Below are 17,990 nucleotides of genomic sequence, written 5' to 3'. Positions count from 1 at the left end.
TGCGAACTCTCAAATATATGACAAGAATCAACTCGGAACCTCATCGAAATGCATTGTGGGACATTGTTAACTATAATGACGAAACAAGAATAAAGGTTAGACGATCGAAACAATAATGGCGAAATATTTCTTCAGTTCTGACGAAATACTTTTACTCGAAGAAGTGACTATAGTTATTTCGCCACTTTGACGAAATGTTTGTTCGGAGCGTATACCAGGAAACGGTTTCGTGAAAAACGAAGAAAGTTACGTGAAATTTGAGTATCCATTCTTCACATTCGAGTATCCATTATACACCAACCATCGCTATGATTTGAACCCGAGTCACCCCATTGGGAAGCGTGGTTCTATTACCTAAGCCGCAGCAGCTCGATAACCGTGGTTTGAAAAATTTCCTTAAACTCGCATTTCGAGCTACGTTATTTTCGTAGTTACGAAGTTAAAATTATTTATTTTCCTAAACACATGTTTCAAGTTGAGCTCGTTTCCTTGAGCTGTATCTAAAATTAAAAGCTCATCAACGATAGGTTGGATTTAAGTGTGTTACGATCTTTATTTTATTCAAAACAATATTTTAATATTATTATTGTTCCATAACTATTTTATAGACTTGAAACTTCCATTAGACTGTGTTAAATTGGATAAACCATGAGTTTTTGATTAAAAAAAAGGAAAACAATTTGAATGCTGATTTTACTCTTACACTTTTATTTTCCAAATTATTAAAAAAATATCTAAACTGAGCGAATTTTTTTGAAGTATTAAGTAATGTTTATTTTATACTTTTAAAATATTTTTTTAATGCTCCATATTATTTTTTAATTCTTTAAAAATTTCTTAATTTGGGACTTAGATTACATTATTAAATTTTAATTAAAGTTAAACATTCAATGCTTTGTTTTATAACTTGTTGAAAATAATTATGAATTAATAAAGAAATATGAAAGACTTACTTGCGAAATTGATTGAGATAGAAAGCTGAGAATCGCAGAATGAGATTGAGGAATAAGAAAATGTTGTCCTCTACGATATATTAACAACTAAATAATTCAATAGGTGGTGCTCAACTTCAAATAATAGTGTGTTGTCAACTAGTAATGATAAATGGAAAGTCAATTACAAGGCAGACACTTTCTGATAAGATATTCTGTTCCATTTCAACGCTATCTGGAATTAATATTAGACTTAAAACTCCCGTCTGTACACAAAGGTTAACTACTGCTGTTTTTGTAACAAAAGAAAAAAAAAATGGAAAAGTTATACGTTTTATAAAAGGCATGATCGTGTAAAATAGTAAAGTAGATGGGTATGAAATGTATAAAATAGGTGGGCATGAAATTGTGTAAAATAGTTGGGCAGTCTCCTTGATTTCCCTTCATTGGAATAATTAAGGATAGGTTGAAAAAAATTAAAAATTAAGGCTGAAAAAAATTTGTCAAATGCAAGTAAAATTTTTGTAGCAAATTTTAATCCAATCAAGTTAAACTTGGAATTTTTTTAAAAAATAATTTTATATTTAAGAGATGAGTGGAAAATCACCTTAAATGATATACTGAAAATTTAGGTTTGTAATTAAAAATATGCTATTGTCACTTTTAAGCATAGAAGAAGTAATAATCTTATAGCCCCTTTTTTAAATAGGTTTTTTTTTTATAGGGGATGATTTGTCGACAAAAACTGGTTATTTCCATACAGTAAAAACTGTAGTGAACTATCTCTTTAATTTGATGTTGAACAATCCAAAAAATTGTTTCAAAAAAAAGTGAAGGATCACTTTTTTTTCAAGTTAATCCTAAATCGAGATTTCATACACAATTTAAAAGGTGCAAATAAACCTAAACCTCGTATAATATGAAAATTTTACTACAAACTCACGTGCTTTCACACGATGCATTAAATAATTACGATTTCAAAAGCACCGCTGTTGAGGTACTTTAGATCTAATATGCAATAGATTATTTATATTTGAATACAATTTGACGAGAGCTTTGTTGTTTTTAATGCTGCTGTGCATTTTCTGAAGTGAAAGTTCTCTGTTAAAATATATATTTATGTTTTTAATTGAACACTAAAGATATTTATATTTTAGTTTTTAAGTCTGTAAACTGTATTGAATAGTTTTATAATGAATAATTTCTATCTGCTTTGGTTCTGTTAAGCTTAGTTCGAAATCCTCTTAATTTTCTCTATATATTTCGCGTATGTTTGATTCACAAACTTATTTTATTTCAAGAATTAGAGTTCTAAATTATATGATTCTTACTTTATATTGTATCACATAAATAACTTAATTGACTCTTATATGTATCGCTGCATTTATAAATATTTGTGCTACTAGACGCTAAAAATGGAGGCAGCTACTTTACACCCAGTATTGTAGAGAACATTTTTGGTGTTTCATCACGACAGGAACTGTATTTGGTTTTACACCATTTTGGTGTAACGTAGTTATCATCATTTTTTGGTGTTAAGATACTCTAAATTTTTTTATAGTGGATTTTTCTAAAGCTGATGCATCTAAGTTTAATTAAACATCTCATTTCACACGAAGATCTTCAAATGTTTGTTTTTAACCCTCAATACGAAAATGATAGTGAATTCTTTTAAAAAAATATTACATAGATAATTGAGTTCTTGTAACTCGAGAGGAAGTGAAGTGATTATGCCTAACCATGTAATTTAAATCAGATTTCATTGGATACCTGTGAGCGACGTCACGTGTGAGTAACCTGATTGGCTTCTGAATCGACAAATGACGCAATTTATCTACGATGACGTCACTTGCAGGCATCCAATTTCTATATTTTAAATTAAATAAAACTAATAAGTTATATTATTTATGCACTTAGGTATGTTGCGGGATGATAAGTGCAACTCATGAATTCCGGAATATGGGCAATTATGGCGATTTTCTTACAAATAACAGGAGCTCACTCAAGAAAGATTATATTCAGTAAGCATATCAATTTTATTATATTTCCCTACTCTGTAAAAAGTGTTGGCGCATAGCTACTACCATTTTTGGCGTTGAGATAAACTAAATACATTTTTGAGTACAGAACTGTAGTTATAGTTCAAAAGATTATGAATAATTGACAAAATAACAATATTTGAAAAAATATGTGTAAATATATTAATAAGAATTTGTTTCTTTTTAAATGAAATGCTTTTGTTAAAATGATTCTAATGCGCATGAAAATATGTATTGCCAGCAAACGAACTAAAAATGAATAAATAAATAAATAAAACTATAACGGTGAAAAATAAAGTAAAAAGTACAACTACATGATCAGTAAAAATTTTTAGTTTACCTCGACACCAAAAATGGTGGAAAGTGTATACCAAAATTTCTTACAGCGTAGAGGGCAAAGCACTCTGCTACGCTATAAGACCTCTGCTTACAGTCATTCACCAACCCCTGTGATTGCTTCGCAATAATAATTCTCTTTCCTGCCATAAAACATGTTTTTTTTTTTTTTTTTTTTTTTTTTTTTTTTTTTTTTGCTGGGATAGCCTGGTCGGTAGGGCACTGGGTCCATGTCCGGGAGTTCGTGGATTCGAACCCCACCGGCCGAAGACTCCCCCTGTAGTAAATGGCGACTGATGCGCGTTAAATCTGTCGAGTTGCAAAGTCCTCCATGTTCCCATAACAAATCAATACCTTTGGGCTACTGGATTGGAGATCGATCGTTCTCTGATTCAGGTCAAAATTACGATCTGTGAATGAATGGATGTATGAATGGGTCCGCTGTATAAAACGGGCTGTGATGTGTGTAGCCGAAGACAAATTCTTGACCATAGATGGCGCCACTGAAAAACGAAAAACGCATCCTCTGCCTTAAATTTGCTCGGTTTCACCAAGCAGGCCTGCTAGTGTGGCAAGTGGCATTAGAAATAACACAGCAACATGTTTTTTTTTTCCATCAAAAGATGAAATTACTTACTTGTTATGCACTATTAAGAAACTAGTGCTTCTTACTTGTTTTATACGAGTCGTAAAAGATCTATTTGTGAGTATAAACTTATTTAACTTGATTAAAAAATATTTTAGTAATTAAAATATATTTTTATTAAGAAATATCTTTATTGAAATATATCTTTATTAAAACAACACATAAAAATAAATGTTTATTGTCATAACAAATTTGGTGAGTTCACAACAGTAATTTAATAATTTCGCTTACCTAACATGTTTATATATTAAGTATAACTTAAAGTGAATGAAGTTGATCTTTAAATATTAAATTATTTAATGATAACCTCCCCTTAATTTATAACTAGTATATGATTTACTTTAAAACAACAAAACATTTGTTTAACCATTAATAAGTTTTGATATTTATTTAAATATGTTTATCGTGAAATATTGTGTATAAGTTTACGTTATTGAAAAGAATTACGTTATTGAAAAGAAGAATACGTTAGAAACACCATTGAAAAACAAAGAAAAGAACACTGAAGGAACACCACTTGTAGTTTTAAGCCTTTAAGTGGACACTGGACGTTCAGAATAAGAAATATCTTTAAACAATCCATTACTTGGTTTTTAAGATGTTAAAAATTTCACCGTTTAATAAGTAATGTGCAACAAACTTGTTAAAATTGCAATTTTCCTTAAGGAGTTATAAGATTATGAATTTATTAAAGGTCCATATGTAATTCTCGTTGACTAAGTTTTTTTTTCTCGTAATGGAATTTTTCAATGTTTTCATAACTTCAAAAAAGCACACCAATTTTTGTTTTATTGTTATAAAATATTTTTTAGGTACTCTTCGATGTGTTTTGTAATTTAAATTCATTTGATTAATTTATTACCTTGTTGTTGTTGTTTTTGTTGTCGTGTCTGTGCATGCAGTGCTAGTGCAAAGATTAAAGTCCTCCAAAAGTCTTGATAACAAGATTTGCAATTTCTGGAGCCCGATGGCCGTGGAGAATTTCGATGGGGTGTGCTCCAAGTTGAAAGAGGGAGCCGATAATGGCCTGGCAGTCAAAAACATGGTCTAAAGTTAGTTGCAAATGAGGACAGTACTTGCAGATGGGATGGGATTTTATATTGGTGCTTGAGATCTTCATGCCCTTGAAATGTCTAGTGCGTAGCCTAGTTATTGTAGAGGAGAGGTTTCTTGGGCAGTTTAGATTTATTACATTAATTTATATTTTAATAATTGAACAAACATAAGTAAAGCGTTTTTATCGAAGAAATTCTTAGTGACAAAATAAAAATTGCATTTTTATACGATTACTATAACCACTTAAATTTACTTAAATTCCTATAAATAATATTTTTTGGTAAAAAATTTAAATGAAAAAAAATCAAAATTCGTTCGCAAGGAACTTTTTAATTATTGACAATTGAAAACCACACTGTTAGCTATAACTTAAAAACCAATTATTATTTTTTTCTAAAACATTGTACACAGACTTCTATTAATGCTATTAATATTCTGTTATAATTTGAAAATGATCGAATAAATATTGCACTTTTTTGTTTTTAACGTCCTGTCCCCCCCTTAATTTAAAAAAAAATAATCAAAATCAAAAACATAATAACATTAGAAATAAAATTTTGTCTATAAATACAGTTAGAGATAAAAAATAGGGTAGATCCTAGAATAGCCCACCCCGTGGCGTTTTTTTGAAATCTCGCCAAGCGACTTTTGAGAGAAAAGAAAATTATGACCAAACTAGTGGAGTTAATTATTTTTATTTTATTAAAAATATTTCAATAAATTTGTAATAATTTGAAAGTTTTTTTAATAATAAAAAAACAATGTGGATCCAAGTAATAATTGCCGACTTGGCGAGATTTTAAAAAAGTCTCCAAGCGGTGGGCTATTCTAGGATTTTACCTAAAAAAATTTTATACGTAAAAAATATGTTCATAACTTTTATTTGAATTTATGCTGATGACATCAAAAGATATCTTAAAATTCATGTGGAAAAACTTGATCTTATCATGTACTTTTCTGGTCAATAAGAATGCTCCAACAATATAGAAATCTGTTTTATTTCATTACGTACTTTTATATTATCTGATAGGGCAATACTACTCAATTCTGTCCTACTATGAAAAAGTCAGAGGCATAAGAAATTTAAAAATTATAATACTGACTATTTGAATAAGCAAGTCAACCAATATGCAATTAAAATAAGCAAATAATAATAATAACAACAATTTTCCTTTATTTAAATGTGAAACTTGAAAAATATTCTTATTACATATAAAATAAACGATAAATAAGTTCTGAATGGAAAAAAAATAGAACACCATCATTAATATAAGACTACACTTTCAAAACTTAATAAATATTTTTTAACAAGAACTTACCGCCATATGTTCTACTATCATTTTCATTCGTCTGCTAAAAACACAATCACTTTGAATAGTTATTGGACAAAAAAGGGTTTGCTTTTCCATGGTTTACTTGAGAATTAAGTTTTAAACTATGCATATAATTCTTTCTAAATCAACCGAAAATATTAAATATAAAATCCAACATCGAATTCACCGATTTAAAATCAATCAGAAGATTATTGATCGTTAGAATCATCGTAAAACTCATTTTATTTTTTCAAAACCCATTTAACTTAATGAGCTATGACGAATAAATTAATTTATCTAATGCAGGGGTTGCCAAACTTTTTTGATCATCGACCCCTATATAATTTTTCGAAATCACCATCGACCCCCACAAAAGTAATTTTCTGTTAATTAAAACAAAACTCTATTAGATACTGTGTTTGTACATTTATTTTATGATTCTAAACATTTATTAAAGTAATAGTACATTGTGTAACAATAGTTTTATGAAAAATATATATACATTGAAATTTAAATACCTTATTATTAAATAATAAGTAATTATGCATAAGTAGATATACTAAGTAAAGTAACTAAAGATTTACTGCTACTTGATGAATGAGATGGGTGTGCCTGGTGTTTTTTTGCAAGGTTCGCTATATTGGGTTCAAAATTGGTCAATTTTAATTTTCGTCAAAATTGGTCAATTTTGTAATTTTCGTAAAAAAATACAAAGTGTGCTATAGTTTTGTCGCGGGCTGTACTAACTCATATTATTAATGCTTACCTTCTTTTTTGAGCATTGATAATTAAAATTGATATCTAAACTAAACGAATGGTTTTATCGAAACAATAACTAACTATCCAAAACTATAAAAGTTTTAATATCAATGCTCGTCACACCTGACATTTGGACAAGCGCACATATGCATATGACTTATAAACTACTCTGAGTTCGTGCCACTGCGCGGTGGTACGTAAATACTTGTTTCACCCCAATAAATATGCGTTTATTAATTTATGTTTTATAAAGAAACTAATATTGAGTCAATTATTAAAAAAATTCACAAATTTTACATACTTAATTAGGTATGTGTGATTTGCGTATTGAGAACTGTCTTTTTTTCGACCCACAATCGACCCTTCCGATTCGGATCGACCCCTATTCGCCCCCCTGTCTCAGATCGACCCCCGCTTTTGTTAAATAGACCCCTGGGGGTCTATATAGACCACTTTGGCGACCTCTGATCTAATGTTTGAGTAGTCTGGATTAAAAAAATCGGCTAACTGCTTTCTTTTGAAAGAAAAGAATATTATGAGTTGAATCATCAATATATCAAAGTTTCGTTAAATACGAGCATATTCTTTTTTTTCAGTTTCAGCTAAGCGAATTATTTAAATATTTTTTTAAAAGGAAAAGATTATTGAATACATTGTGTAATGTATTTACTGTCACATTTTCTTCATTTATCTTTTTTATTTTATTATTATGATTATTATTTTGAAGTAGTTACTGGAATTTACAGCTAGATATTTTATGGAAATTGCGGTTTTTTGTTTATGACTCCTATTTCTCTAGTACTATTACTTTGAATTCTTTGAAAATATAATTTTTGAACGATGCAAAGAAAATAATTTTTTCTTCATATATTCTTCGGCTTGCCACACATTGCCAAATAGGTTTTTTTTATTTTGATAAATTAATATATAAAAGAAAATTATATTCTATTAAACTGTTCGCGAGTTTGTGGCGTATTTACCACTATAAATATTAAATACCAATTCACTAGCATATAAGACATGTTAACTTAATTTTATCTAGAGGTACCTTTTGATAGAAGAAGGCTGACTTAGTCCAGTGTTTCCCAAAGTGTGGTACGCGTACCCCACTTAAGCGTTCTTATGCGGAATGTCTTGCAACAAACGAAAATTTCAAAAAATTTTATTTAAAAACAAAGCTAGCCATGAAAATTTACGATTACGTATTTTTCTATTGGCTATTTTTTTCCAGAGTTAACAGTTAATAATTAGTGGTGTCAACAGCCAGTTGTGACTTATAACTTTTGTGAAATTTTTTATAGTTAAAAATACATTCATTTTTTTAATAGTGGTACACAGCGTTACAAAAAATTTAGAAAGGGTACACAAAAGTCATGTTAACTTAACTTAACAAACACAAAAGTTTGGGAAACTCTGACTTAGTCAATAATTATAACCCCTCTGGTTTGATTCGTACGTACGTAATATGAACTTGCCAACGTCTGTGGATGGTCCACATTTAATGTGGACCATCCACAGTTGATTTGCTTAAAAATATAGAGCTAAAAAAAAAACCCGGTGATGTAAATTAAAGTTTCCCGGCCAATAAACAAAAACGAAGGAAAAAAAATAACGAAAATAAGATATAAATAAACAAAAAAGTAGAAAAAATATAATGAGCAAAAATGATATAAATAAATGAATAAAAAAGAAACCCAGCATAAATCAACTAGTGGTAATCGTTTATTTCTATCACGGATAAAATTCTGGAAAAGGAGTAATGTGGCGTAACTACCACTATAAATATAAAATACCAATTCACTAGTATATATGACACTTTAACTTGATTCTACCCAGAGGTATCTTTTGATGGATGAAGGTTGACACAATCAATAATTATAACCCCTGAAACTCACTTGATCTGCAGTGAAATTTAATCCCCCCAAAGAAATACATATTAAGGGTGATGATTACGGAATACCTTTTAAAATAATCGTCTTTGCTTCTTCTAAAATAATCTTATTTGTTTATTATAAAATAATTTTCTTTATTACTTCTTAAACAAATTACCTATAAAAAATCTAAAAATTTATCTATAATAGTTCATGTACGATACAAATTTTAATTTACCTTGTGAATATAGTACTAAGATTTATTTTTTTTCCTCATTATATAAATTAAATTTAAAATATAACTTGTTATATTTCATGAAAAAGTTCTTAATAATTATAATTTTCACAGATTTGGTTCACGATGCAAACGATTACGATGATGAGTTCATTGAAGTCATTGAGCTAGTAATGGAATCAATAACAGTACAGAAGCATCACATATCTTATGTTGTCAGACAAATAGATGCGTCGCTTCCACTTAGTAAACAAATTCCAGGTGAGTAAAAATAAATTTAAATCAATAATAAGCAATAGATTCTTTAAAAAATGATTCAAATAAATAGTATCTAGTACAGAAGTAAATATTTCTTAACTCTATAACTTTCTAACAACGATTGAAAGTGGCTTTTGGATTAAGGCTTTTTAAAACTTCTTTTTTGCATATTTGTATCTGTAAAGCATTTCCTTTAAATGAAAAAAGTATCGAAATCATCAATTCAAATTTCGTTATATTCGAATAATCAAAATTAGATAGAATCCTGTATGTAGCTTGAAATTGCTTAGTGAATTCCAAAGTTAAGGAAATTTTTTTTTTTAAATTCTTTTTTATGAATTTAAACATGAAAATGCGACAATAATGGAGCAAAATATGACATATTGAAAATGATTACTGTTTGAAAAGATTTGATAAGATAATCGCTGTTTCAAATCGAAATATATGCTACCATAAATATAAGAACGTGGCTTTTCAAATAAGGAATTGTGACTTAAAAATAGAAAGAAATAATTCCTAAATTGTAATTTCAGAGCATCTCCGTTCAATTATAATTCGATTGTTATTCATAGCTTCTAATATAATGCTGTGGAAATGTGCAAAGGTTAAAAAAAGCATGAAATACTTCTTTCAATAAATTCAACAATGTGCGGTTATTGTATGTAAGATGAAACTAAGTGCGATTGCGTGGTATGAAAGATTGCTCTTAGTAAGGGTCTGGAAGGATGGGAGTACAGTTAGTACGCTCTCTGCAATTCCAGGCAGTCGAACAACAGCAGTTATGGAGTGCCTACTTGCTGCTAATTACAACTCTCACGTCTGAAACGTAGCTATTTTTTTGTTTTTCCAAAGCAACAACTTGAATATTCATAATTCTTTCGTTGAACTTCCATAGAATTGCACCAGCATGAAATATTTTAAAATGAAACGATTTCTCATAAGAAACTACTTATTGCAATTAAAATTGGTCTTTCTTTTCCCAAAGAAACAACTTGAATATTCATAATTCTTTCTTTGGACTTCCATAGAATTGCACCAGCATGAAATATTTTAAAATGAAACGATTTCTCATAAGAAACTACTCCTTGAAATTAAAATTGGTCTTTCTTTTCCCAAAGCAACAACTTGAATATTCATAATTCTTTCTTTGGATTTGCACAGAATTGCACCAGCATGAAATATTTTAAAATGAAACGATTTCTCATAAGAAACTACTCCTTGCAATTAAAATTGGTCTTTCAAGGTCACATTTTCTACCTTCGTCGCCTTGGTAACACTGCTCTTTTTATTCACACGGCTGATAAGGAGTATAGTATAACTCATTACTGTATATTGTTATAACAATAACAACGTACTGGCGTGGGGGGAAAAGTGAAATTTATGAATACCATGGCAATGAAAAGGGAAAAAGTGGCGAAATCGCGTAACCTTGAAATGTCTATTTGCAAATGGGTTAGAACTAGAAGTGGTTACTTCTAAAAAAGCAGCGTAATCATCTTTTCCAAAATGGGGTAGTTTGCTCGTGTGCTATTTAGGAGAGATGGAAAAAAACGTTTCTCTGCTATGAGGCAATGTTCTGAGAAGTCAATTTAGAGACTTGCAAATGACGGAAACTAATTAAGGATGCTTCATTTCAACGAAAGTTACTTTTCCTGATTCTATAGTTGAAGCTTTTCTTGAAATTTCTTATTTTTCTAAATTTTCTTGATTAAAAGATCATTCCTGATATAATATTTGTTTACAAAACCCTTACAGCAAACCTTCTTAAGTTCAGCTATTGTTGTCAAGGATTTAAGTAGTGTTATTTTTATCATTATTTCCTCTTACCTCTTTGGACAGACTGCGCTAAGAAGAGATAGAATCATTATTTCCTCTTACCTCTTTGGACAGGCTGTGCTAAGAAGAGCTAGAATCATTATTTCCTCTTACCTCTTTGGACAGACTACGCTAAGAAGAGCTAGAATCATTATTTCCTCTTACCTCTTTGGACAGACTGCGCTAAGAAGAGCTAGAATCATTATTTCCTCTTACCTCTTTGGACAGACTGCGCTAAGAAGATTTCTTGGTTTCATTACAGCTGTTGTACCAAATTAAAGCATAACAACGAATATCACTTAAAATGCACCAAAAACAATTGCAGTCAGCATTGTTCATGGATAGTTCTAGCAAAAAATAATATTTATGTTTGCTTTTATTATTTTCTTGAACTGCGTGGAATTTATTTTTTACTTAATATAGGTATGTGCTCAATACAGACTGATTTCGAAGTTTTGTTGTCAGCAACTTCTTGCGATCTGCTGCTTAGATTAGCCAAACAGAGTTCTTCCATGGGTATTCTTCATTTCGCTGTGAATGTTGAAGATTGCGAATTGCATGATGAGATGAAAGTTTTCTTGGATAGAAAGCCTCGATCCGATGTATCTCAAGCAATTGTTGATGTCGTCTTGGACCTTAATAAAAGAGCTGATATAGTGATATTTCACGATGATGAATATGGTACCACAATTTATAGTATTAATAGAATAAATAAATGCAGTCTACGAAATAAATAAAAAAAGACTTGGAACAACTATAGTTTTATTAAATTGTAATCTTTCTATCTATCTTTCTAGATCTCTCTTTCTATATATCTTATGTAGCACCATAAACTCGGGTATTTTTCTATTTATTGTCAACACTATTGTTATTTTTCATTTTGTTGTCTTAAGTAATGATTCAAATAGTGCTGAATGTAGTTATTTAAACTTTAAGTATTTATTTCGATTCATTTTGTTAGGTTGTCCTAGGTAATAATTTAAGTGGTTTTGAATAGTTAGTTATACGTTAAGTATTTTTTTAGGATAATTTTGAATTATTTGGAAATAAAAACTTAGCTACGAAGTAATAATTTACATTCATTTTTGATCATTTCTAAAATGGCCGTAGAAATTTTAAGCATAAATGGTGCTATGGTGCCGCATACTGCCATACAAATTATTATTTGGTACGGAGCTTGCCTTTTTGGCAAGCGGCAAACGTGTATAATTAATCAAGGCTGCATACTTTAACGAATAAAATAAATCCTTACATTAACAAACTATTTACCAATTTTGCCTTTCTTTCTGAATATTTCAATATTTCCTCCTTGATAATCTAATCTTTATCTTTAGCAGCAATTTAATAATTTTTTCGCCCGAAAAATTAAATTTTCGGTTTATAAATAAATTTTTTTTAAACATTTTTTATAACATTTCAAAATAAGGTAAATTTTGGTACCGAAGTATTTACTTCATTTGAAATGTGATATTAATTAAGAAATTTTTTTTAAAAATAAAGCTGTTAATATTAAACAGAAATAAAGCTGTTATGATTGAAACTAAATATAACGATTACGATTCAAATATTACGATTTAAAATAAATATTGAAAAAAATGGACAGGAAGAATTTTTTACTATTTTTTTAAAAATAAATGTTTTAGCTCATTACTGAATGTGAATATAAAAGAGGTGTTTTTTAGAAAATAAGTTCCACATAGTGCAAAAAACGAATGTCCTTTTTAATGCAAAGATAGAGAAAGCTCCGAGTTTTCAAAACATTTTCCAAAAAGAAAAAATTTTTTTGTTTACGGAGAAATATTCAAATTTTACGTGTATTCCGCTTTCCATGTTTCGTAAGAAGAATAAGATAAGACCGGAAATAACAAGAATTGTGAAGAATATTGAACGCCTGCTTCGCCCTATCTCAACTAACGCTAACAAAAATATGTCCAATTTTACATTCAAATTCTATGCTTGAAATTTTTTTTTCTTCGTCTAATTTAAATTTTCTGTAATAACTAATGGACTCCGCCCCCAGTCCGCTCCCCAACCCTCAAAGATTGCCATGCAATTTTATATGGTGTTTTAGACAAACCATAATTGCTTTTTTTACTGCTAAGTACAATTAATTTGAAATATGTTCTAGTATAAAATCGTAAGAATTTAAATCAATTATAAAAATGTTTTAAGCAAACTTCTGTTTCAAAAATTATAATTTTTAATAAATAATAAGTAATTTAAATAAAAAAAATCTAAATCGAAATAAATGACATGTAATAGAAAACCTTACAAAATCAAAACAATAATTATGCTTTAAAAAAAACAATTACTATTAAAGATTCACAACTTTATTAAAAACACAATTATAAATTTCAGAACTTCCAGCTATCAGAGTAAAGTTATCAAATGACCCAAGTCTTGAAATGTCAACAAAAAGTTGTCTATGACTAAAAACTGGTTTATTCAAAACTTAACTGATTTTTTTTAACCATTTCGCAAGACCAGGTGAACTGGGAACTATTTTCTCTGGAAAGAAAAGGACATGTTGTTATTTGATGGATTTAGATGAATTCTGTGAATGTAATTAAAACATAATATAAAACACTTTGAGTGTTGACATGAACTATTTGCTTTCAACCTTTTATTTCTGCCGAACTGATAGCTCAGTTTGTTTTCGCTTTTCGGCGTCCACGCGAAAAAAGAATTTCTATTTAGAAATTTGTAAATGTCTACGTTAACGCTTTCATATTTATGACAGCGTACACGCTTGATATTTAATCCTTTGTTACCAACACGAAAAAGAAATGTGGACTTTATTTCTCACTGTAGTTAATTATATTTTAATGTTATTTTCTTATAGTAAAAAATAAGACAGCATTAAATTTATCTAGCTTTTACTTGTGACATTAATGCTTCCAATAGCTAACATGAGGTTCAGATGTCATACATTGTGCAGAGTATTCCGTAAACACCGCAATTAATATGTATTTCTCAAATCTTTATCAAGAATGAAAACAAAGAGGTATACATAGTGATGGTTGCAAATAAATGTTAGCGAGGAAAGAATAAATCTTTATCGAAATCTGGCAAATCACAGAAAAGAAATGCGAATGTAATGGACAACAAGACAGGTTTGATTGCGAGTAGCTGAAGAGAAGTTGAAAGACGATTATTTGAAGCACATTCAAGTTCCATCATCCAATTTGACTTGCTTCGATGATAATTCTTTCTTCGTCTTCGATTTGTTAATGTTTTTGCTTTTCCTTCGTTTAATTAGTGTTAATTTGAGACCTATGATGCGTATACTTTTTCCGCTTTAATTTCTGATAAGGGTTTTAAAAATGCATATTAAGAGTGGTTTTTACGGAACACCCTCTATTGAAGATAATAATTATACAGGATTAGCTTAAATGAATCATCAGATTTTAAATATTCATATTTTCGAAAATATTACACTTATTATGTATACGGAATTAAAGAAATTAAACCAAGTTTTTTTTTCAGTTATAAATGTTCCTTCGTCATACAACAAATATCTGATCTGTAACCAAGTTCGTTCCATTCACTTTGAAATTTTACACAGTCAATGGGTTTTTCGAATTCTTGCTGTGTCTTCGATAGCTGTATATTATAAACTGGGACTTGGACGCGCGAGTAATAAAGGATTTGCTCCATATCATATGGCCACCTTAATCTCCTGAACTTACGCCATATGATTTTCTTTTCTAGTATTGCTTCAAAGACACTGTTTATAAGCCACTGATCTTGAAAACACTTCAAAAATCCATTAATACGGCATTAAGAACCATTGACAGTATAAAACTTTGATCATAGCTTAATCATAGGTAAGATAAAGTAACAAAAAGGCCAAAATCGAAAAGTTACTCATTCCTTTGTGTTAATCGTAGTAAACATAAAATTTTAAAAATTATAATCGTCGTGTCATTGAAATATTGTATATTACAGTCGTTAAATATGAATCATGGAATGATTGGTCAGTTGAAGAAAAGTTGTCTTAACACGCAAAATTATAGTTAACAATAGAAGTTTAAAAAAAATTAAAAACAGGAAGGTGGAAAATAAGTTATAGAGATGGCCACCATAATTCTCAGATCTCAATTCGAAACGCGATTGGAAATTCCTGAGAATATGCCACAAACGACCTATCAACATCTCATAGATTTCGAATCGAGGTTGATCAAGGTTGTATGACAAAAAAAGAGAGGCCGAATTAAGAATTAAAAGGAGATCATGATAAAGGGATCACGCATAAAATAAAATAAAAGTTCTACCTTATTTATGAACAATTTTAAATTCTGATTTTAATGAGTTATATTAGGCAACCATTAAATAAAACAAACAATAAAATATGACTATGTCCTTAAGTCTTTTAAGTAACAATTTTCATGCAAAAGTCATTATTAACCTTTATTTTCTGCAACATTTCAGAAGGGTACAGTACTGTGAATTCCCTTTTAAAGAAGCTGATAGTTAATGGAATCCGTTTTTCTTATCTTTGAGCTGAGACGAATGTACGGAAAATAAATACTTAAAATAAAAAATTATACAGAAAATAAATATATACTCAATACGGAAAATAAATACTTAGATATACTTAACATTTTTAAGTAACAATTTTCATGCAAAAGTCAGTATTAACCTTTATTTTTTGCCATATTTCAGAAGCGTACAGTACAGTGAATTCCCTTTTAAAGAAGCTGATAGTTAATGGAATCCGTTATTCTTATCTTTTAACTGAAACAGATATACTGAAAATGACTCTGAGGCTAGATAAAATTGCGAGAAGAACAAAAGAGCTCAATACCGTGGTTCTGGAAGACTATTCTGCTTTTAAACAGCTTTTAGATAAGGTATGCTCAAAAAAAAAATATTTTTTTGATATAAATAAGTATGAAATTAAACTTGAATTCTGCCATATACTCAGGCCCTATATTCCCAGGGGAGGAAATCGGTTCATAGTTGAACCATAATACTTATACCTTGAACTATAATAACGAGCAAGTTCACTTCGTCTTTAAGAAGTTGTTAACTTGAACTATGTTTCTGATTGAATTGAACTACAGAATAGTGTTTAGAAAGTTTAAGATTATTTAAATTGCACTATAAAATGATTTAAGTTAGTACCATTAAAGTTAGTTCAAGTTAAGTTAAAGTCAAGCAAGTTCAAGTCAAACAAGTTCAAGTTAGCAATGAACTTGGCCAATACCATTCAACACCACCCAAAACTTTTAATAAGTTATCGCAGAATAAGCAAAGTTTTAAGACAGAACGTTATACCCCAGTAGTAAAAAACTAAAGAGGAAATTTTTTAAAAAGTAACTATAAGAATTTCAACAACTGGTTATTTGTCCTTTTGGAGGTATGTTCAAATTTTGCACATTTTGTGGTAATCACCAATTTTTATAATCAGATTTATTAAATCGACAATCAAGCTTAACTTGTGCTACCCGTAGGAAAATTATTCCTCGATTGTGACTGGAGTATATGTATATATAGTTCGTTCACCAGGAGTTGGCACTTGGCTCCGCCTTCATCACGTGGGAGAAGGATGTGAACAATCCTGAACAAGATTTCTATTTGGCGATTGTATGACAAAAATATTTATTTCGCAATCTTTATTTGCATTTTTTATACATTAAATCTTTCATAAATTTGATGATATTTCTCCCTTTTGAGTGAATAGTTTGTCCTTTTGGGGACATTTTGCTGGGAAACAGCAGTTTTTAAATGTAAAATGTATTTAATTAGCTAGAGTAATGGATGGTACAATAGCAGATGATAAAGCGAAGTAAATGACTGAAAAAGAATTCACTGTTTGCGTTTGGAGCTCATAAAGGGTTGTCTCAATTTCAAGCGCAAAGACGTTTCTCCTCTTACTCCCGTGCTGAAATGATCTCTTCATCCGAGGAGGTAGAGCCAAGTGCCAACTCCTGGTGAACGAATTATACTAATATCATTACCATTGTGCATGCGGTATTCCCAATACCACAATTGGTGTCACATTTCCATTACTTGCTGTATTGCATCGCCATTTTGCCATTTCTGGGAAAATTTTGTTGTAGGTGGGTATGCAGATATAAAAATATTATGCCTCATGAAATAAAGCCAATTTTAGTTTATGATATAACTGGACGCAAAAAGAAATCTACGAGAAACAAACATGTAGAAAGTTTATATCTGGACACATATTTATAAGGAGTACTTTAATTCCTGCCCTGCCTGGGCAGAGAAAGAATAAAATAAGTTAAAAAAAGAGGGGATAAAGTGCCCCTCCGAAAAAAAGCGGCTACTGTTAATAGCCAATATATAGACCATGTTTATACATAGCCAGAAATAAGATGATCTTGCCTATCATTTATTAAATCTTTAAGGACGTAAGTCTCAATATTAGCCCAGGTTTCGATTGTCGTAGCTTTCAATTTTGCTACAAACAGAAATTGTTTTTTTTTGTACATACAGCCCTGCTGAAGATAGCCCCTATGTTTTCTTGGGTTTTGGGGTTGAGGGTAAGATAAACTCATTCATGAAAAACACCTTATTATCCAAGAAAACGTCACTGTAAAGATTTTTCAGCGTAAATTGAGGTATTACCTTGCTGGAAAATTTGACATTCGCCACCAATTTTCTCTACAAACGGTAATTAATGGGTTTGTACCATCTTTAGTTTATCGGCCCCCTCTATGAGACATGGTAAGAAGCTAGATTAAATTTACCACTACAGCCAGCA

General features: G+C 29.9%; 1 protein-coding gene across 1 annotated transcript in view; it reads left to right on the top strand.

Annotated features, from left to right (window-relative positions):
- LOC107447365 (glutamate receptor ionotropic, kainate glr-3) overlaps nt 1-17,990 on the top strand; it is a 44,605-nt gene that overhangs the window by 737 nt on the left and 25,878 nt on the right. The window contains exons 2-5 of the mRNA XM_016062252.4: nt 2,850-2,953; nt 9,302-9,448; nt 11,684-11,941; nt 15,926-16,113. Coding sequence (XP_015917738.1) covers nt 2,878-2,953; nt 9,302-9,448; nt 11,684-11,941; nt 15,926-16,113 — 669 coding nt within the window. The 5' untranslated portion in view covers nt 2,850-2,877. The remainder of the gene's footprint in view (nt 1-2,849; nt 2,954-9,301; nt 9,449-11,683; nt 11,942-15,925; nt 16,114-17,990) is intronic.

The sequence above is a fragment of the Parasteatoda tepidariorum genome, chromosome 10 (genome assembly GCF_982258835.1).
Source record: "Parasteatoda tepidariorum strain Cologne lab strain chromosome 10, Ptep-v5.0, whole genome shotgun sequence".
Taxonomy (NCBI): Eukaryota; Metazoa; Arthropoda; class Arachnida; order Araneae; family Theridiidae; genus Parasteatoda; species Parasteatoda tepidariorum.
This window is presented reverse-complemented; position numbering and strand designations above follow the sequence as displayed.